The sequence below is a fragment of the Enhydra lutris genome, unplaced genomic scaffold (genome assembly GCF_002288905.1).
Source record: "Enhydra lutris kenyoni isolate GAN:26980312 unplaced genomic scaffold, ASM228890v2 scaffoldscaffold4, whole genome shotgun sequence".
In the NCBI taxonomy this organism is placed as follows: domain Eukaryota; kingdom Metazoa; phylum Chordata; class Mammalia; order Carnivora; family Mustelidae; genus Enhydra; species Enhydra lutris.
Genome location: NW_019154088.1, coordinates 12,996,320 through 13,019,730, shown reverse-complemented (window position 1 = coordinate 13,019,730; position 23,411 = coordinate 12,996,320). Strand labels below are relative to the sequence as shown.

The 23,411-nt window shown below is 34.0% G+C and overlaps 1 protein-coding gene across 2 annotated transcripts in view; it reads right to left on the bottom strand.

Moving 5' to 3' along the window:
* Nucleotides 1–23,411, bottom strand: part of LOC111158971 (CTD small phosphatase like 2) — a 77,221-nt gene that overhangs the window by 9,529 nt on the left and 44,281 nt on the right. For both annotated transcript variants that reach the window (XM_022521319.1, XM_022521325.1), the window contains exons 3-8: nucleotides 21,301–21,439; nucleotides 19,658–19,807; nucleotides 14,499–14,714; nucleotides 10,487–10,565; nucleotides 10,087–10,198; nucleotides 7,837–7,923 (exon numbers count right to left, since the gene is read on the bottom strand). In XM_022521319.1, coding sequence (XP_022377027.1) covers nucleotides 7,837–7,923; nucleotides 10,087–10,198; nucleotides 10,487–10,565; nucleotides 14,499–14,714; nucleotides 19,658–19,807; nucleotides 21,301–21,439 — 783 coding nt within the window. The remainder of the gene's footprint in view (nucleotides 1–7,836; nucleotides 7,924–10,086; nucleotides 10,199–10,486; nucleotides 10,566–14,498; nucleotides 14,715–19,657; nucleotides 19,808–21,300; nucleotides 21,440–23,411) is intronic.

Here is a 23,411-nt window from a genome sequence, read left to right as displayed (position 1 = left end):
AGTGGAGCACCATACAAAGGTGACATTTTTAATTTCTTATACATGACTTCCAGATTAAGTCAAAACTATTATTTCATTATACACAGAATGTATACTACTATATATACTATATACTATACTACTTTGACCATTCTTAATATAAAAATACATCTTAAAATTTGACATTACTCTCAAAATGTACTTGTTTATAGGGGAAGATGTGGCCCTAAAGATGGAGAATATATTGCTAGACTGTTTCCTTATATGAGAATAGAATTAATTGTTAGCTATAGAAGTTCCTATCCTCAAAACAGATTCACCATTTGAACAGGAAGGTGTTTCAGTATTAAAATGTATACACAAAACTAAGGTGGTTAGTGAAAAAGAAGAATATAGAAAGATACATTATCTGAGCAGGGGTGGAAGTTCTGCTTTGTGCTGCAAAGGCAAAATCTCAGAAAGAAAAACAGAAATTGAGACACAAGGCCAGCAGGGTCTAAGTCATTTGGATGGATATATTAAAGCAAAAAATATATAAAAGTCAAACACTAAGTACTATCTAGTAGGAAACAGAAAACAATTTAAGATATGTTTAATACAGAGAGACAACAATTACTTATCCTGTGAGGTCACAGAGATACAGAAATACACAAATGCACAGAGGCATTACAGAATGCTTCCAAATCTATTCCACAGATACTCTTAACTACATTTATCTTCTCCTAACTTTCTCATCATAAAGATTCCTGTCCTGAGCTGCCTACTTCCTATTTTCCACATTCTTTCTCTACTTAGTATTTCACTAACCATCCTTCTTCAAACTTGTAACTCTTTACGCATCTTCCCAACATACCTTTTGAAAAAGCCAAAAGTTTAAAAATAATGCAGAATGCTACAAAGAAACAATGATATAAAAATACCATACCCAAAGATACATCTTGAATAGGACTGACTACTATGCAAAGATAGGGATTTATGAATATGTTCAAAATACAAAACTTTAAAAATAAAATCTATCTTTGGTATTAAGACAGTGAGAACATCCTATAATTGTATATACACATACTCTAGCCAGGCCATAAATGGTAAACAAAACTAGATATAATAAAAGCGGTCACCAAAATAACAATCTAATTATTAATTGATTAGAAATATTTTACGACAGTCATATTCATGACTAAGTATGATATCAATCTATATAAATTGAATAATTTCTATTAGTTTACCAAACCTTATCTAATTTCATAGATAACTTTAACAGCATGACCAAAAAAAGAAGAAGAAAGAGGAGGAGTGGGAGAAGAAGAAAACACCCAAAGCAGCCATGCCTTTGTGGGCAAGTGAAGAAAAAAAAATTCTTACATGTAAATCTTTTAAGGAAAAATATGTCTTTAAAAAAAAAAAAGGTTTACTTTATTTTAGAGAGAGAGCTTGAGCAGGGGAAGGGGAAGAGAGGGACAGAATCTCAAGCAGACTCTGCACGGAGCACACAGCCTGGTGTGGGGCTGGATCCCAGGACCCTGAGATCATGACCGGAGCCAAAACCAAGAGTCAGAAGCTTAAGCAGACACTTAACTGACCGAGCCACCCAGGTGCCCAAGGAAAAATATTTCTAAATGGCTGTAAGCAAAGATAATACAACCTTACCATATTTAAAAAGAAACATCTTATTAAAAGTTTTTCCATGATATCCTTTGAATTTATTGCTATACTGATAAAGTTTTTTAAATTGTTTTAATTTTATGCCGAACATGGGACTCAAACTCATGACCCCAAGATCAAGAGTGACTGGCAACTGAGCCAGCCAGTTGCTCTATACTGATATAGGTTTAAAACAAAACAAAACAGTCAATTCAGTGGGGCTCACCTACTTAAGAGTATGGCACCTTTAAATAAAAAGATGATTGGTAAATACTATTTATATAATCAGCAGTAAGACTTTAAAGCAGTAGAAAACCAACAAAGCTGGGGAATGTGAAGAATTAGATTCTACAAATAACTGAAAAATCTAAACATTAGTGTACACCTCTGGTGTACTCTGCCAAGTTGTTAACCCTTTTATACACCTCAGTCTCTTAAAGTGGTAAAGTAACAGTACCTACCTCATAGGGTTGTTGTGAGGGTTGAATAAGCTAATACATGTCAAGTACCTAGAAGAGTGCCTGGCACACTGAGACTGCCAACAACTATTATTACTATCCACCCTATTATTTAAAAGTAATCAGTCATAAGGAGAATAGCTGGAATGAGTATGATTCTATGGGGCAGAACTGGATAACCTCAACTCAAAAGAGAAAGCTGTACAGCAGCAACCTGTACTTTTAAATCATGAATTGCATCAGTTGATAGCTTAACTATTTAACTTAGTGAACATTTTCTTAGCATCAATACTAGAGCCTAGAGATAAAACCTAAACCCTCTTTATAGAAGAGGGTTGCTCAGGCAGGCCCTGTGGAGACCTCAAATTCATAACCCACTGGGTGACATTATTGTCATCCTTTGCTTAACACAGTTTCAACAAGAAGTAGATAGTTGCTGGGGAAAGTATTTGTAGGCAGATCAATCCAGAAATGAATAGGTAAATACTAAAACATCAAAATAAAAAATAGTAAAAACAAAACCCCTAACTAAAAGATTGTTCAAAACACTATACTAAATAGGAATAAATCAGAAAAGGGATTTTCCTATAAAGTCTACATGGGATAAAGTGAAGCTTATGGTATTCATACAGATAAACTGTCAACGAAGCAAAATTTTCAAGTAAAAACTGGCCATTACATACATACATATGTATTTTTTATGTGTGTGTATATATATATATATATACTGTTTATTTGTATGTGTGTGTATATATATATATATATAAACTATTGCTGTGTTTATATTTACATGAAATTTAATCATTTTAAAAGCAAAAAAAAGGTCATTTTAGTAAAACAAAAATGCTGCCTTTAAAAACAAATTCTAAACTGTCTAAACAATTTAATATGCTTAGCAATCAACTGTCTCCTCTCCCATTTACAGAACGTTTTCAGCTGTTGAATAAGAATTTTCCATGCATTTTTAAAATAAACTGCCTCTAATTTTAAGATACATTTACACAGAATACAAGAATTCCTCATGAAATACATTTTATCACCTCTGAGAGGTAGATAACTGTAGGTTTCAGCTCTCTTTTTTTAACCTTAAAAATCAGTAATGAATAATTACAATGAAAAAATTAGTACCAATGACTAACTATACTTACTAATAAGGAAAGTTTCTTTAAAATTACTTTTTAATATTAAACTACAACTAATTATCAAAATATTATTCCCTACCAGCTAAAATATTATTTTAATCCTCCAAACTAAGTGTCCACGACCCCAAATGTTTTATTTAGGGCACAATTATACATACTACTTTTGTACAACAAAAATTATGCTTCATAAAGTTCAAAACAAAATGCCTCTTGGTAATATCAATTTAAGTCAGAGCCTGAGAGAAGGAAAACTTGATTAGATATTTACTACAAAATTCTTCATTTACATGATTCCTTTTTCTTCATGAAGCAAAAATAATGCTGACTTTTCTACGAAAGACTATAAAGAGGAGAAAGAAGCCACTGACCCTCTATTCCTCTTGTTCTGTAGTACAAAATATTTGAGACCCTTGTGAAAATTACTCTATGCTATAAGGTTGCCAGAAAACAAACTATAGTAATGGGGAAGAGGTGGAGCTTCGCTAAACATGGATTTCCCACCCGCCTCTCCCCCCAACTTTTCCCATACAAGCAACCTCTACTAATAAAACAAAGCACCCTTTAGCAAGTAGCTCCCTAAGGAACCTATCTCTCCTTGAGTGCTTACCACAATCTGATTTCTGGACAGCTGACCCAAAGTTTGATGATTTTACTGATCTTCAGAAAGCCACTGACTGGCTAAAGTCTTATTGGTGAACAGAGTCAAAAATCAGATGCCCCTGCCATACTTTACAGAATGAGGAGTTGGACAGCACAGTTACGTTTGGCTGTACTGTGGTGAAACAAATGAGGCATCTTCTTTTTGTCTTCAATTAGCCACGTTTGGGCTGAGTAGCTCTATTACATCTTCAAAAAACTGAGCTCCAGTTCTTGATGGAGATAGAGGAAGGTCATTGAGGAGGTGGTTCAGCTCAAGAGCTAAGTGAAAAATCTGTCTTTTGATTCAGTCCTGCTTGTGGATAGAAGTCATCTTCTGGATGGAAGAGGGAGTGAGATGACCTAGAGTCTTGAATTGGTGGATCTGCAGGAACAGAAACTAAATACAGTGGAGACCTCTTAACTGAGTAACACCACGAGATGGATTTCCTGACAATGTGTCAATATAAGCTAAATATAAAGATTAAATATGTGCACTGGAAATGATCATGCACTTGTTTTTCCAGATATCAAATGCATTTGCACCATTCTATGAATAAATACATTTTCCCAATAACTAACTTCTGTAAAATAATTTATGGAAAAACAACCAATTTAAAGGGGGAAAAAAGACCCATTCAAACAAAAATCCATATACTTTTGCTTTGTGAGTGCCATATCCTCACTTTAAAAACTCAGTTCTTTCGAATAACTTATTCTCTCCATCTACACAAACCACAATCTGTCTATCCATATAGTGTCAGCAGTAACATATATCAAATTCTGAGTTGTATCTTTTAGGATTTCTTATCCCCCAGAGAAATGAAATTCAAATACACTCAATGTAGTAAATTGAGGCTTGAATAATCGACCTGCTCAAAAATTCTGAGAACTGGATTAAGTAAGTTGAGTCCTACTTATCAATCAAAAAGAGAGTATATACCATTAAGGCAGGCAATCTTTAAATATGAGTAGGGATCACCTTAAATTTTCCTTAAACTTTCATCTGGAAAAAAACTAAGAAAGCCCACAACCAGATTATAGTGGATCTAGTTTTAAATTTCTCTATACATTATTAAGAATTCTGATGAACATTTGATTACTTACTCCCACTTAGAATTTGAGTACGTAAATTTACTGTATATACTCTCATAATTATTAGACCAAGGGTCACCAAACTATGGCTTGTGGGCCAAATACAAACCATCACTTCCTTTTGAAAATGAAGTTTTACTGGGACACGCCACGCTTATTTGATTATGTACTTACTGTCTATGACTAGTTTCATGCTACAATGGCAGAAAAAGTATTTGGAACAGAGACTGCAGAACCTAAAATACTAAGAACTGTCCCTTTTCAGGAAAAAGTTTGCCAACCCCTAACATAGATGATTATTAAAGCATACATAAAACAATTTACACTTTAAGTTGTTTTGAAAGAAAGAAAACAAGTAGAATTAAAATTAGGTATAGGCCAACCATAACAAACTTACCATAAAAAGAAACCCAAAGTAAAATAAGTCCCAAGAGGACACTTTACTTGGTGCTGATTCAGATGAAGAATTTGATCCTACCTTAACATTACCAGTTTATTTTTAAGAGTATATACTATGCTATGTAAATGCTATGGAACTGATATATTCAAGAGTATATAGATAAATGCCATGGAACTGTTCACTTAAAAATGGTTTATTTTATGTTGTGAATTCATCTCAATAAATTATTAAGAGTATATACAGTATTTTACAGGTTTCTACCTTTAAGTGGGCCACATTATATTGCAGTGGTTAAATATGTAAGTTACATCTTACCTAATAATGTGGTTTCTCCAAAATCTCTTAGATCATCTCAGACCCTTGTGTATATTTCTTCTTTGCCAGTAGATGGAGACAACACCACTGAAAGTTTAAAAGACATCATTCCCTGTTTAAAGGGAGCTTGCTGGTCTGAAAACTAGGGGAACCCTAACCCAAGATTTCTTCAGTTATTTTTTAAAAAAGCAGACAGAATGGCTATGCCAAAACCAGAAATCCAAGGGATTATACCGAATATTAACTATGGACATCCTCAAAAATTTACTGAAGGGAGACTAAACTCTGTACACAATTTAGTAGCTAATAAATCATAGTAATAAAATGCAATCATCTCTATAACTTATAAGATTCAAACTTCCTGCTCAATGCTCCTAAGTATAATTCAGAATATGTAAGAAAAAGAGTTCTTTGAATTCCAGAGGTAGATGCAGTACATGTATGGTGTTTATAAGTATTAGTTTATGCACCGCTAGAAGACTTTTCTTCAAAATAAGACAACTATCCTGATCAACATAAAAATCATAAGAACTTTATTTAAAAAAAAAAAAAAAAGAAGAGAAGGCAGAAATGGTGGAAGCAGCAAGAAAAAATTCAACTGTATGGTCACAATAAAAAGAAATGCTCATGAAAGGGAAGAATCAAACTCATCTACTTTCCAAGTTTCTTACTTCACTACTAAAAATGATATAAACAAACCAAAATTGTCTGCAAGAAACAAATTTCAAATCTGAAAGCTTAAGACGTCATCAAAAAATAATTATTTAATATGTTTCAAATAACAACTTTCCTTTCCAAATTCAGAGCCTGAACAAAAAACAAAGTTATCAAGCTAAAAAGAGAGAACTGAGGTATTACTGAACTATTTATATTTGCCACAAGACTCCTGTCCTTGATGTGGACTAAACAAGAACAACCCATTTGGCAGAAAATGTCTTATTAAGAAAAAAGATTACATTAAGCCAAATAATATCTAGTCAAAAAAAATACAAAAATCTTAAAATCCTTTATTTTTATGTATATTTTGCTCATTCTGTAATCAAAAGCCAGATCTAAAACAAGCTTCCACAGAAGGGAAATTAATATAGTGCTCAAATATTAGCATGCCTGAAATCCCTATCTAGGTTAAACCAGAACTAACAATAATTGCTAAAATAAATTCTCTTATGACTCATTACAAGATGAAGTAGGTAAAGCAGATCCCGAACCACAAACTTCTATTTAACTCTGAACAATTTTTTGATTCCCAAAAGATAGGAACTATCATGTGGCAAGAAAACTACACCCATATTCTAACTGCCTATTAAGAGCACAAACAACCATGAGCTCCTTTCCATCTTCCACACAGTAAATATTCTGCAGCTTTATTTAATCCTTGGGTTGTCTTCCTCTTGACAAAGAACAAACTTTTTGACCCTTTCCCAACCCTTCAACAACTGGTGTGTATGAAGGTAATGCTAATTAAGTAACCACCACCACCACCACAGAAAGGCACTTGCAATTTTCAAAGTGTATTCATATAAATAAACTGAAATTTTATGACAGGAAAATCTCAAACGTAAAGAAAAAACTATGGCCAACACACATAATTCACAGTGAAATGTAAATAATATTTGCATTTTGCATGGTTACCTGTCCACCAACACAGATGAGGGAGAAATTATTTTACCCAGATTTTTAAAGCAGTAACTGGAAGAATGTCCTGGAATTCTAGGATTAATATAAAGTAGATATACCGAACTGCAATCTACAGATGATATTACTACAAAAGGAAATAAAAATGACCAACAAGGAATGAATTTTTATACTAACTGGATTTTTTGAGGGGAAAAAAACCACACACAAAAAAAAAACAAAAAACACCAGGTGTTAACCTGGAAAGTTCTTCTTGGGGATCTATGATGTCAGTGCTCCTGCCTCCACCTGCTGGCAAACAGATTATGAAACTAGCAGAGATCACTGGTTTAAAAAATTGACATTTTTGGGTAACTTTAATGTCTTATGTAATTATTTAGCATGATGCTACTCTGTGTTAATAAATCAGTAATATATTGATTAAATCAATTAGGAAAAAACACACTGAACTTTACACACACAAAATTACAAAAGATTTCTTGGTTCAGAACATTGTCTAACAGGCCAAATCAATTTATAAATTGTTTTTAATTACCTGATAAATGACATCTTGGAAAAGGACTGGAAAAGTAAGTGCTGCATCTTCTAGCTCATTTAGACTACAGTGTACTAGTGTTTCATCCTTAAAATAAAAAGCACATACCAAGTGAACCAAGATATTTAAAGAAATTTCAAATGATAATTTCATGTACCCATGACCACCAAACACATTTATGAAAGTACTCATTCATATGTGGAATTTCATATTTATCATACATTCCTATGTGTGGCATAGCAATTTGGGATAGAATTTTCTAAGCCACTTGTTCTCAGGTATGGTCCCTGGACCAGCAAGTAGTATCAGCATCATCTGCAATGAAATGCAAATAAATAACTAGTTAGAAATGCAATATTCTAACTAGTTATAAATGCAAATCTTCCAGCTCCACTTGTGATAATTCAAAAACTCAGAGGGGGATAAAGAGGAGCTCAGCAATCTTTACTTAATAAGCCCTTGAGGTGATCCCGATGCATGCTCGAGTTTGAGAACCAGTGTTCTGAATTCTGCAGCTGCCAACTTTCTGTTAAGTAAAATAAATATATACTCCTTTTATTTAACAATTAGCAAATGGAAGTTTAGAATCTAATTATATTTAAAAGTACATATATTCTTTAACCTTTTATAAAGATTTTTATATTATAAAATGGATGCCTCAGTATCTGTTGAATATGTTTCAGACATAAACATTATTTAACTAAATTAGCAGTCAATGAAGACTTGTCATTTTTGATTATCAAACCCTGTTTGCTATTAAGAGGATAAGAAGGTGAGGATCATTCCATCTAAAATATGTGCCAATATTTATATTTCTTAAATAATGATTAAAAAACAGTTCTATTTGTAGTTAAGTGAGAAAACACTTTTTTTGGGAAAAAAACTGCCAATGACTACCCCCAAAATTTTCTAATGCATTTACAATGAATTAAAATGAAACACAAATGTTCATACCTTGTGATTCCACATCTTATTAGCTGGAGTGTTTCTTTTAACCTAAAGTTAACTCTGGGGAGGCAAAGAGCAAAAAATACTCTAGATATGCCTCATTTTCTTTTAATAGCATATCAGTCTATATACATTTCAAGGTATTGTCTTAGCATCTTAAAAAAAGGTATCCTCTTTCCCTCAACTGAATCATAACTAATTCTACTACTTCTTCATCTACAGATTATCTAAATTTTGATCATTCTTCATTTACTTCTATAAAATTACTCATTTGTGCTCAGCCAAGTCCTATCTTTTCCATTTACCTTCACACTGGATTAAAAATTATATGGTCAAGCTTGCTATCATGACCACATCAACTTCTAACACAAAAATATAGCAAAAGCTCTTTTTTCAGTTTCTTCACTAACTTGCACATCAAATCTACACTACTCATAATAAGCTTCAAAATTTTTCTCTTGCTACTTATCCTCTAATAAATGCCTAATACTTAGGACCTCTGGAGAGCTCTCTTACATCTCTTTGGCTAGACAAAGGCTAAGGTGCTAAACTCTCAAAAAAGAAATATACATGCTAGTTACGATTTCAAATAATAAACTTTTCCTCAAGAAAAAAATTTTATGAGAAATAAACCATATTTCCAATTATAGGATACCAGTAACAAAGGCTAAATAATAACATGCGTCCCAATATTATGTAACAGGTAGGTGTTCAGTTCTCAAAGCTCTTCTGGTACCCTAAAACATAAATTTTTAACACACCAAGAGAGCATATTAAAGGTTTTATTAGCATTAAGAGCTCATGTTTTTAGGAGTCTATTAATAAAGTCATTGGTATTAGATAAGGCACAAAAATAAGAAGAGAAAAAGGGCTATAATCTTGCATGTCCATTCACTGGAACCCAGATAATATTTGGTTCTTTAAGAAAACATAATCCTGACACCACCCCCAACCCCCACCCAAAAAAAGACGAAATCTATGCATGAAATGAAGTAGGATTTATCTGGAAATTTAAAAAAAAAAAAAAAAAATCACAAGGGTCTCAGAAATACGGGGGAAAGAACTAATTTCAAAAATGAAAGCCTAATTTATTTTCAAAGAGTACCTGATGACAACCAAATTGAGGACCCTGGCATTAGACTATGCTTCAAATAAAAACATTTCACAACATCCACGACATGTTTTGTAAATGTTTAAGATTATTCACATTCACTTTTAACCTTCCAGGTATTTTGGGCTAGTGTTTTAAAAAAAGAAATTTAACTCCTTTATTTTCTCTACCAGTACATATAATATACTTACCAGGTCTAAAACTAGGGAGAATTCTGGTGTGCTTCTTGTTTTCAATGGAAGAGCAGGTTTCCTATTTAGTTGTTCTTCTGTCAGTGGTGGAACATGTTTGATGAAATAATACCTACAAATCAAATTTTAAGAAAATCTCATTTCTACATTTTATAAATATAAAACATATTACTAAATTCAGCTTATATTTAAATCTTTAATTAAATAATATACTTTTAATCTAGTAAACCAAAACCTGTGAAGTGTAAATAAAACTGAAAATATTAGTACTTCAGTAACTCAGTAACAGTATTAATACCTACAAGTTACATGTTCTTTCCAATATACCATTCAGCCACCCGTCCACCGTCTTTCATTCTGCTCTAAGAGGGAAAGGAAAACAAAAAAACGAAAAACTCACGGGTCAAATACTTCCCAGTCTTCTTCATAGGTGGCCTCTGCGTGAGTTGATGAATAGCCACTATCTGGAGTTACTGGTGCTTAATAAAATGAAAAATAAAATGTTACTTTTACTCACTATGAAGTATACCTTTTTACCGTTTTATATGATTTTCCTGAAGCCCTGTGTATTTTAGGTTCAAGAAATGACAGAAATAACTTACAAACAGTAATGCAAAGCAAATTTATTAACACAGAGATCTAACTCCAGACCCAAAAGAAAAAATTGCCATTATAGGTAAAATGGCAAGCTAAATCATGGCTGGCAGAATTAAAATCCCTCACAGCCAAGAGAAAATTTACTACTTATTATCAGAAACATACACTCCATGAAATTTCAGTTTCTAGTTGAATGGTGTTTTATATATATAACCATAAATATTTCATGGGGCTCTTGTAAGCAGTGACACTTAGCAAACTACCTTGTACATGTACAAGCAATCAGTATATATTTGTGCTGACCTTACAGCCAGAGGTAGTTTTTAACCTGAGATCTATGAACACTCCTTAAGAGGTTCATGAAACTCCCTTGAAAACTTATGAAAAAATGTATGTACATTTTTACAGGAATCTCAGTGGTGTCTAAATTCTTTTAAAAAGTTACAAAATGCTGCTCTGTATAGAAACCATTGCTTTAGAAGAGGCTTTATTTTACTCCTAATTTACAAGCAACCTAAAAATAATCATGAAGTAATTCTATATTCCATGACAAACGGTCCATTCTACATTTAAGTTAAAATTCCGTCAAATGATAGAGCATTAGAAATAATGCCGGGAGGGGAGCCCGGCTAGCTTACTTGGAAGAGCATGTGACTCTGAACCTTAGGGTCAAAAGTTCAACCCCCATGTTGGGTGCAGAGATTACTTAAATAAACAAAAAACTTAGAAAGAAATTATGCTGGGAATTTTCTAAGACAATAATTATAACAAATTCAAGGAGAGGACAAAATATAAGATTTTAAGTTAGAAGTACTGTCTCCGAGATAAAAGTTCAAGATGGATGCTACAGACTGAATGTTTGTGTCCCCACAAAATGGTATTTGGAAGTGGAGACTTTAGGATGTCATGAGGTCATCCACCCTCATAAATGGGACTAGTGCCCTAATAAAAAAGACTCGAGAGAGTTCAAATATTTTCTACCATGTAAGGATACATGATAAGACAACTGTTTATGAACCAGAAAGCAGGCCCTCACCAGGTAATGAATCTGCTTGGTGCTCTGATGTTGGATTTCCCAGTATCCTAAACAGAGAAATAAATTTCTGCTGTGTATATGCCACCTAGTCTGTGGTAATTTGTTTTGCAGCCCAAAAGGACTAAGACAGTGGGAACTCAAAAAAACTTCTATAGTCTATCTATAGGAATGCAATATTGGTGGATAATAGTCAAAGGACAAAAACAAATCCTTTTTGGTATTACCAGGTATTCTTTTTTTTTAATGATTTTATTTCTTTTAGAGAAAGAGAGACAGAGAGACTGAGTACATGCATGAGTGGGGAGAGCAGCGGGAGGGGAGGGAGAAAAGGGAGAGACTCTCAAGCAGACTCTGCAATGAGTGTAGAGCCTGACATGGGGCTCCAGTTCATGACCCTGAGATCATAACCTGAGCCAAAACCAAGAGTCAGACATTTAAATGACTGAGCCACCCAGGTGCCCCATCATGTATTAATTCTTTGTGTATGTATTACCTTGTAACATAGTATATATGTTTAGTGAATAACAATAAATGTAAAGCATAATTTCTGTCCATCTAACAACTTTATGCCAATAACAGTTCATTAGCACAAGGGGTAATATAAAATATATCTTCTAACTACTTCTGTTTCAAATTCCTATTAACTTCAGAGAAAGGGGGAAAGGAAGCAATATTTGAGTGCACTTTTATTTCACCCCATTTAGTTTTCAAAACCCTGAATTATTTCCCCTTCTAAAGGTCAGAAAACCATCTCAGAAGTTGACTAAAATCACAGAGCTAAATAAATAACAGAGCCAGTCTCCTTCCTTCTTATTCTCTTTGGCTAGGTTTTTGAAGTTAAGGAAAAGTAATAGTAATAACCTTTGTCACTCATAGTCATCTTTTAAGATCAGCAAAAATTTTTCTTCTATCCTGTCATGATGCAGAGTAAATGCAATGTGCCACCTCATCATTTTGTGCACTTATTTCTAATATCACTCCCCACACTGTATAGTAATTTTTGTGATTACTTGGCTCATCAACTAGATTGTGTACTCTTCAGGGTCAAAGAGCACTTATCTTATTCATCTTTATAAATAACGTCCAACACAGAAAATAGGTGTTCAATAAATGTTAGGGGGAAAAAATGAATGAGACAACTGGAGTAAATTTTATTTCCCACCCTCCCCCCCCCCAGAAACCACTAATGTTATAGAAATCCCTTCTCTGTTTTTGCTGTTGTCAGAAAAAAATAAATAAATACAAATAAAAATAAAGGATTATAAAGCAGCACAAAAATAATGAACAAACATCAAACAAGAGGCCTGGACTTAAGTCTATTTGCCCAAACACTGGAGAAGGAATGAGCATAAAATGATAGGTGAAGAGTTGGCTCCTTTGTAAATCTTATCCACCCAAGAATGAACTATGTGCATAATCCATTTTGATTCGACAGATTCATTATTATTCTTAAATAACATTATAGGGCACCTGGGTGGCTCAGTCAGTTAAACAGCTGCTTTTGGCTCAAGTCATGATCCCAGAATCCTGGGATCAAGTCCCACCATCAGGCTTCCTGCTCATTGGGGAGTCTGCTTCTCCCTCTGCCTATTGCTCCCCCTGCTTGTACTTTCTATCAAATAAATAAATAAAATCTTTAAAAATATGTAACATAATTTAACATTATAGATATTATGTTCAACATTATAGAAATTAATCTTTTATTACACCAGTTTAAAATAAATCTTTCCTGTTATGTCGCTTTTCTCTTCCTATTGGTATTATTGGGTTGTGCTATATAGAAGTTTCATGATTGTATGCATTTTTTAAATGTTTTGTCTTATTTTTTCAAGTTTCCCTTTATATTCAAGGGAAGAACATCACTCTACTTCTATCAAACTACATTTCTGAACCAATACATATGTGCTAGGGTCTCTCAAATGCCTGGCATCACAGGAAATAAAAAGACAAATCTAAAATAAAAGCCTGAGATCTTGTTCCTTTGGGAAAAGATGACCATCCTCAATTTTATTTCTGCTTTTAAGCATGATGGAACAGTTTCATCTTTTAGCTTTATACATCTGTATATCACAACCCTCAGAGGTAATAAATTCTGATCTCATATGTTCTACATTTCCATGACAACTGGCTCAGGCTCCTAACAAGTATGTTAGGCCTTTATAAGGATCCAGAATTAGGCTGCAAAGTTTGGATGTAGGGAAAGATCTAGGAAAAGAAGCTTCTTTTGGGAGGATGTCATCTATATATGCAATAAATCTGAAGGTATACGGCTGCCCGTAGGTGGGAACTCAGGTCTGAGACTGGTACAATTATATCAAGAGTGTATGTTTTGCTGTTTGTGTTAAAATTCTCTAAATAGAGTAGTACAAATAAACTGTAAAATGACTAATGCTCAATCAAAACAACCTTTTTTTTTTTTTTTAAAGGATTTTATTTATTTGTCAGAGAGAGAAAGCACAAGCAGGGGTAGCAGCAGGCGGAGAAGCAGGCTCCCTGCTGAGCGGGGAGCCAGACACAGGACTTGATCCCAGGATCCCAGGATCATGACCTGAGCCAAAGGCAGATGCTTAACTGAGCCATCCAGACATCCCTCAAAGCAACCTTTTAAAAAAATTCAATTTCAAAATGACCAGATTTGAGGGAGAAAGTTTTAATTCCAATTTTAATTGTTTTATGTTCAAGAAAGAAAAACTTATGTATTTGATCTACTAAAGAAAAAAAATACTACATTCTTATACATTATTCATGAAGATGCATTAAGAAAAGGAATTTTCTTCACCTGTAAGGGGTGGGATATCACGATTAACTGTTTCTTCTGCTTCTTCTAAACCATTATTTATTGATGGCCTCACTTGAACTGCTTGATTTGAGTAAGCTGCTCCATTTGTTGACGTAGTAGTACTGGTAGTGATCTCATCCACCTGTTCCATATCAAGTTGTTTTACTATCTCTTCAGCTTCCACAGCCTGTCCTGGGGAATCGGATCCTGATGTTCCTATAATCAAGATTCAGTATGCTCACAACCATCATTTAAAAACTCAACAGGGGGTTTGGGGAGAGGCATAGATGTTTTCAAGGGTACAAACTTACAGCAAGTAAACATAAGCCCTAGAGACTTAATGCACTGTAGAGTAAATATAGACAAATATTGTATTATAATCCTCAAACTTGCTAAGAGACTAGAACTTAATTGTTCTAACCACTAAAAAGAAAAGGTAATTATGTAATGTGATAGAGGTGCTAATTACTGTTACAAGGCAATCATATTACAATATATAAATGTATCAAATCAACTTGTTTACCCTTAAATTTACATAACATAGGTGAAATATATTTTAATAAAAGTGAAATTAAATAATGAAAAGTAAACTCAAATATTTGGAAAAATTAAATGCAACAGAGATAGAGCTGAGGATACCACTGTTAATGAGTCTTTTCCAGACATTTCAAATATCAGGAATAAAGACTATTATAAAATAGAATGATATTGGTGCACTAAATTTTCTTAAGTGTTCAAATAGTTTAGAAACACCTATTTATAGTCAAACCACAGTCATAATTTAGAACTTTTAAACATTTTTGAGATGTAACTGACAATATAACCTTGTATAAGTTTCAACTGTATGTGTTGATTTAATACATTTATATATTGCATTATGATTACCAACCTAGCCTTAGGCTAACAACTCTATCCTGCCATATCATAACCATTTTTCCGTGGTGAGAAAATCTAAGATCTAGACTCTCTGCAACTTTGAAGTATACAATACAGTATTGGTGGCTATAGAACTTTTCAATAAAGCATATATCATTTATTAAATGCCTACTATGAGCTAGGCATTATATATGTATTTTTTCCATTATCTTTTCCATTATTTATTTCCATTAAACAGCTCCTGATTCTTCCAGTACTAAACATCCTAGCCACTGTAGGCAGTTGTAATTTTTAAGCCAAACGTAGTTATCCAAGAATGAGCTAACTGTTCGCCTAATCATCAGACCATTTTTATTCAGAGACATAAGAACAATTTCCTAACAAGATTCCATCTTAGTAACAAAGACTGAAGTTAGTTTCCTCATCATACTCGACCACCACCTAGATGACCCTGTTGCCCAATTCTTCCACTATGAGATAAACCCAACTTGCTTTTTTTTTTTTTTTTTTTAAAGATCTTATTTATTTATTTGACAGAGACAAAGCAAGAGAGGAAACACAAGCAGGGGGAACAGGACACAAGCAGGGGGAGCGGGAGAGGGAGAAGCAGGCTTCCCACCGAGCATGGAGCCCGATCCCAGGACCCTGAGATCATGACCCAAGCCAAAAGTAGAAGCTAAACAACTGAGCCAGGTGCCCCCCAACTCTATTTCTTTATGGAATGCTCCAAATGTCATTTTCAATAAAATCAACCTCCCATACTCATTCTCCATTACAGCTTCAACCCCTTTCCAAAAATCTTTTCCTGACATCTTTCCCACAACATACTAACTGAATCAGAACTTTTACTTCCATTGCTGCTACCAGATCAATGGTTTTCCACTGGATTTGCAAAAAATGCCTGTTCCTTTGAGACTGATGTCACTTAGCTATATAATTCTTCACTTATCCCCACTGCTGACATCTCCCAACTGCAGCCAGCACCCTCTCTTAATCAGAGGAATTTAACACCTAGCTACCAGTTCAAAGCTCTATTAAACATCACCTAGTGGTTACTACAGGTGATATCAATGACTCACCTAAGACTAATCCTTAAAGGTCTTCCCCTCTTTAGCTCCTTCTTCGTTTATACTGCTTTCTTAAGCAACTACCATGACCATAACCTGGACATTCACACTAAGCAAAGGTTCATCTCTGAAAACTAAAGTTCAAATATATCAATCTCCTACCATAACCTAATCTTTTATCTATCTCATATTCCTATTATATGTGATCTTCAAGTTTGATAAAAGCCAGTCTCTTTCATTCTAAACAATCCCTCAACAGCTCGTTCCCCACCCTCTCATTTAGTTAGATTTCATGGTATATCACTTAAACCACTCTCAAACCAGCAGCTTCAGGATCCTTGCTCAGTCTTGACCGTCTTTCCACTATCATCCATTACAGAAATCCCTCTTGAATCAATGTAACTTACAGCTTACTACTGTGTGTGTTTCTTTAAATTATACCCAAAAGCAAACACTCTAAACCTTCACTGTTCTCTTCAATCCTTGCCACCAGGAATCTCAGCACATGTCATCATCATCTCCTTCAAAGAAAAAGTTGTAACTATCAAACATCAACTTCTTCCGTCCAAACACTTATTCCTCCAAGATCTTAGTTCGGTGAACCATACAGACCATTTATTATTTAAATTTATTTATTATTTATTTATTATGAAAAGACCATAGGTATTTTAATACCTGTAAACTGATAATACAATAGACTATTGCTTAAGCCCAGATTTCTAAGCTCCACACCACACCAGAAGGACAATGGCTATCAGACATTTTATTGGCTGTTTCATGACATCTCAAACTCAGCATGGCCCAAATTAAATTCAATTATCAGTCTTCCAAAACATAACTTCCTGCTCTTGAAAAAATAACCTTGTGTCCTCTTAATCTCTTGTTTCTTTCATCTCCAATCTGTGCCCAAAATGTGTCCATTCTGTATCTCTGATCCTTCTTCTTTTCTCCAGTATCACCATTAAGGTTGCATGAAGTCTCACATGGACTACAACTCCAATTGTTTACCCCACACACCTTTTTAGAATGTAGCCAACACACTACTGCCAAAGAGCTTTTTGGAAAACACAAATCTGTTCATGTTACTCACCAGTTCAAAATCTTTCAAACATCCTTCACTGACTAAGGATAAAATTAAAATTAAAATACCTTACCATGTTAGCTTTAATTTGCCAAATTTATAACTCTATCTTAACCCATCCTATGCACTCCTCAAATCCAATGCTCCATCTGTAACAAACTAATTTGTTTCTCAAACACACTATGCCTTCCCTCATGCTGCTCATTCTATCTGGAATGCCCTTTACCAGATTCAGCTTTTCTATAAAGACTATTGTTAGATGCCACCAAGAATATAGAACCACTCCATTCTTTGAATATCCCACTGTCCCATACCTCTATCAATGCACTTATAAACATTTATAATACCTATTTATGCATCTCTCTCCCTCTTGTAAAAAAGCAAGCTCCTTGAGGGCAGGGACCATGTGTTAATCATCCTTGAATCTCCAGGGACTGGTACAATGGCTGGGACATGGCAAATATTGAACTGAATGAATTGAAATCTTCAAATCACCCCGTCCCATACTTAAGTATAATTATCCTCTCTCACGGTTAAGAGGCTCCATTTGAAGAACTGAACCAAGGTAACACAGTTAAAGAGTGGCAGAGCTGGAATTTTAAAACAAATCTTTCTAATTCCAATGCCCATTCTTTTTCCACCACACCACACCAGCTATTTCCAAAGATGTTCTAAGGGGCACTAGTTTTACAAGATATTAATTGATCTTCCACAGAAAAGGGTTCTTAGAGTAACATATGTCTAGAAAATACAGGGTTAAACAAAGTTAAAGGTAGTTTTTTGTTTTATTTCTACTACAGGATTTCACAAGTTCTTTCATGTGCCAACATGCATTATTTTTAGCTCCCAGAGCATTCAGATTTTATAGTGTACCACTCTGTCTTTTAAAAATTATATTATTATCCAGAAACATAATTCAGACTAGAATTTAAATAATCAGGCAACAAACATTTAACGGCTATTTTCCATGTGCCCCATGCTATATCAAACAACTTGGTAGATGCAAAAATAAAGACATAATCTCTTACCCTCATGTAATCCAGATACTAAATCAGCATTTATGAAATTAAGAATTAATCATCAAAAAAGATAGGACACTAAGTTAAATCATTAATAAATATATGTGGGGCAGGACAACCTGGGTAGCTCAGTCCACTGGGCAGCCAACTCTTGGTTTCTGCTTGGGTCATGATCTCAGGGTTGTAGGACCGAGCCCCACACTGAGTTCTATACTCAGCATGCAGTCGGCTCTCTCCCTTTCTCTCCCTATTCTAGGGCCCGTGTGCATGCTCTCTCTCTCAAATAAATAAAATCTTAAAAAAAAAAAATATGTTGGGAAACAATCCAAGTTTCATTCTTTTGCAAAGGCATTGTATAATGAAAACCTTCAATTCATTTGCATTAGAGTAGTTACTAATTATCCAAATTAAAGATCCCTAGTGGGTCTTTGATGATAAATGATAAATGACAAAATGTGTTACAAATGATAAAAATGTGTTACAGAAAATCACCTAGTCTCAGTTCACTTAAAATATTTAACAAACTCTACTTTATTAATCTAGAATATTTAGAATATTTCTGGATTCTCTCCTGGTACACACTAAGGATTACAGAAATCATTCCAACATAAAAGAAATTACTTACTTTCCCTCCAGGCCAAAGTTTAGCATTTAACTTTTTAGGTAGTGAAATACTTTAACAGAATTAAACATGACCTAAATTTATCTCAGTCACACACACAAAAATGGTCTTTAAGAAGCTGTGTATTTTTTTTTCTTCAGGAGCTGTGTATTTTTAACGAGGCTGAAAACAAACATAAGATGCTGACAAAATATGCCAGTAAAATCAAACAAATCTTTTAAAAAACTAGGAAAACTATTAATTTTTTAAACCCAAATTATGGGTAATAGAGTTTATACTTACCAATTTTTTTTTTGAAGATTTTATTTATTTATTTGACAGAGAGAGACACAGCAAGAGAGGGAACACCAGCAGGGGGAGTGGGAGAGGGAGAAGCAGGCCTCCCGCCGAGCAGGGAGCCCGTTGTGGGGCTCCATCCCAGAACCCTAGGACCATGACCTGAGCCGAAGGGCAGATGCTTAATGACTGAGCCACCCAGACGCCCCTATACTTACCATTTTTATTTGCTGGTGAAAAAAAGTTGAAGACAGGAGAAAATATGGTCCCCAACAATGTAGTCCTTGGAGGACTGCCAGAGGAAGGATTATCTTCTAATTTTCCATTTTGTTTTACATGTTGATTTGTCATTTCGTAACTACCAGCTTCTAAGAAAGAAACAAGAAAAAGGTTGCAATCTAGAAAACATGACTTTAAGAAATGTTTTAAACAATTCACTATGAAAATAATTTTTTGCCTCAAAATACTTCATAAAAACTGATGAACATTTAATGTTAAGAAAGCTGATTACTTAAAAATACCCTGAGGTAAATAAATTATAAATCAAATTATTTTTATAACAAGTTTACTTATAATGTTTTATAACTGCTACAAAGCATGCGGACATCTATAAGTATATAGAATGAAAGGCTTCAAAATCCACAGTGTTACAGAAAATGAAATAAATTCTTTGTAAGTAAAGCAAGTTACATCAAAAACATAAATGCAAGATCCTGTCCTTATTTACATTTTGGGAGGCTGCCTACTTCACAAAACCAATCTATTAGTAACAAATAATGGCTAAATAAGTAGAGGCAACATAGATCTACTGAAGTAGACTGTGTACAGCAGTGTCCATTACTTATATGTACCCAAGCATCATTTCAGAGTGGTTAAGAACAGGTTTTTTTGTCTTTTGGTTTTTTAGTTTCTTACGAATAAAAAAAATTTCATGGATTTTTGGAAAATATACAATAAAAATAAGTTCAAACAAATGTGTTTTGATTAACCACCCTTGATCTTCTGCAACTTTACTTGGTATCTACCACATTCTTTCCTTCTTTGAAATAGGTCTTTTGTTTCTTTTTCCCTAATTCTAACAAAAGAGATATAACACTGAATTGAGGGGAAAGAGGTAAGGAATTATTCTTGTTGTTGTGTTTAAACCAGCAATGGTTAAAAAGCAGTAATCCACACTCTAAAGTGTTGTTTTTTATAGCTTTCTCTGCTTGTCCTTCCTTCTCCTTTTTGACTTTGAGAAGCTTCTCAGCAATACTATAAGATACTGACCTATAACAAGGTTTATCAAGAGCAGCACTACTGATTTTGGGGCTGGATAATTCTTTACTGAAGGAGGATGTCCCGTGCATTGTAGGACGTTTAGCAGCATCCCTAACCTCTACCTATTAGATGCGAGTAGTAACCTCCCAACAAGCTGTGACAACCAAAAAGGTCTCCAGATATTAATAAATGTCCCCTGGGGACAAAACCACCCCTAGTTAAGAACCACTGCCCCAATGATACAAGTCCCCTCTGAGCTATGAAATTCCATGATCCAGAAATAAATTCTTTATACATATTTCAATACATTAAGTTTGATACATTAACTCAGTTAACTGAATTTATTAGAGGTCAAAAATGTTCCATATACATTTTTCTGATAAACAGCATAAAACTTGCTGCTCTTTATTTATTTTAACTCATCAAAATAGATTTATACTAGATAGATGAATTTTTATTTTATTTCATGCTACTGATACTTAATACAAAGATTACAAAAATAAGGAAAAACTCTAGAGTCAATTTTTAAAAAAAGAAAATAAACATGACAGGTAAGATCTCTGCTTACACCTAATAGAACAATATCTAAATATTAACAAACCTCCATTTACTTGACTTTTCCGTCTTACTCGAGATATCTGTTTGTTAGGCTTTTCTCCTGCTCTTGGTGTTGATGTGATCAAATTATTATCTATATCACGTTCAATCCTACTCCGTTTCGAAGGATTTTCTCTCTCTTCCTTAAGATATGAGGAAAAAAAACATGCATTGAGCATAGGCATTCTGCCTTTAGATTATACTTATAAAATATGATATGTAGCCCCATGTTCATTGCAGCATTATTTACAACAGCCAACAGAAACAATTTAAGTATTTATCTGTAGATGAATGGATAAGGAATATAAGGGGTGTGTATACACACACACACACACACACACACCACACACACATACAGAACTATTATGCAGCCATTAAAAAGAATGAAATCTTGTCACTTATGACAATATGGATGGACAACATGGATGTGCTAAGGGAAGATAGTTAAAATACTGTATGACCTCACTTTTATGTGGAATCTAAGTAACAAATGAAAAAAACACTCTGCTCATAGATACAGAGAACAGACTGGTGGTTGCCAGAGGTGGGTGATGAGGGTTGGCAAAATGGGTGAAGGGACTCAAAAGGTACAAATTCTAGGTCTAAAATAAATAAGTTATAGAAATGTAATGCAGAGCATAGAAACTATAGTTAATACAGTACTGCATGTTTGAAAGTTGCTAAGAGAATAAATTTTAAAAGTTCTCATCACCAAAAAAAGTTCTAACTATGGTGACAGATGTTAGCTTATGTGATGATCATTTTACAACACATATATATAAATATCAAATCATTCTGTTTTACATTAAACCTAATATAATGCTGTATATCAATTATACCTCAATTTTTAAAAAATAGATATAATATGTGTAATATATTTGTTTTCCACATCCAGAAGAAACAAAATAGAACTACATAATATCCAACAGCGCTAAAAAACAAAGGAAAAATCTGACAATGTTAGAAGTTAATTATTAATGTACTTATAATACACAAATATAACTAGAGCAACCTTATAATTCAGATCCTTTCTCCTGGGTCCATTTAATTATCTATGCTGGGCGCTGGGTGGCTCAGTTGGTTAAGCATCTGCCTTCCGCTCAGGTCATGATCCTGGAGTCCCAGGATCATGTCCTGCATTGGGATCCCTGCTTGGTGGGGAGTCTGCTTCTCCCTCTGACCCTCCCTCCTATTGTGCTCGCTCTCTCTCTAATAAATAAAATCTTTAAAAAAATTTTTTTAAATAAACTGCGCTACTGAAATACTCAATTGTACAATCTCCTCTGAGTTTTCAGTAATTTTCCCCTATTCTTAAACTTGTCTGAAAGAACAGTGGTTGTTTCCTTGAGCACTCAGGATAAGAGACAGAATCCCATTGGAATTTGCTGACATATCACATATTACCAAAAATAAGAGGGCCTGCCATGCCACACCCCAATGCCAACCTCAATTCTTTAACTGCCCAAATTAATACTAAAGAGTCTACTCCCTAATAAAGCTCCCTATTCATTTCCTTTTATATGGGGGAAATCCACATTACCAGTTAACACTGTTTTTGTAGTACTGACTAAAGGACTATATGCCAAGTATACTCTCAAAGTATACTGATTTTTCTTCATTTGTACATCTATTTTTCTCATTTGTAAAAGTTTTCTAGAATCATCTACCACATGAATGATTTTCTTACATTACTGTCATACTGGCATATAACTCCTTGGTTTTTTGTTTGTTTTTTAGTAATCTCTACACCCAACGTGGGACCCTAACTTAAAACCCCAAGATCAAGAATCCCATGCTCTACCAACTGAGGAAATCCAGTGCCCCAATTCCTGCTGTTTTAATGAGACTACCTGGTATCTTTTGGTAAGGATTACATTTTTAAATCTATATTATATATAATCCGTATATATAATCATTATTCTTATTCAACAGGAATAACTCCTTTATTTGTACTGAATATTTGTATCCAATGCTTTTATATCAGAACAAATAAGATGCTTCTATACATTTTCTAAAGGTTGAATATTATTTTATTATTTTTAAAACAAACCTTGGTATTGTAAATGGCTACAATTACAACTGCCTATTTGGATCAATTCTACTCCTGAAGCCAGT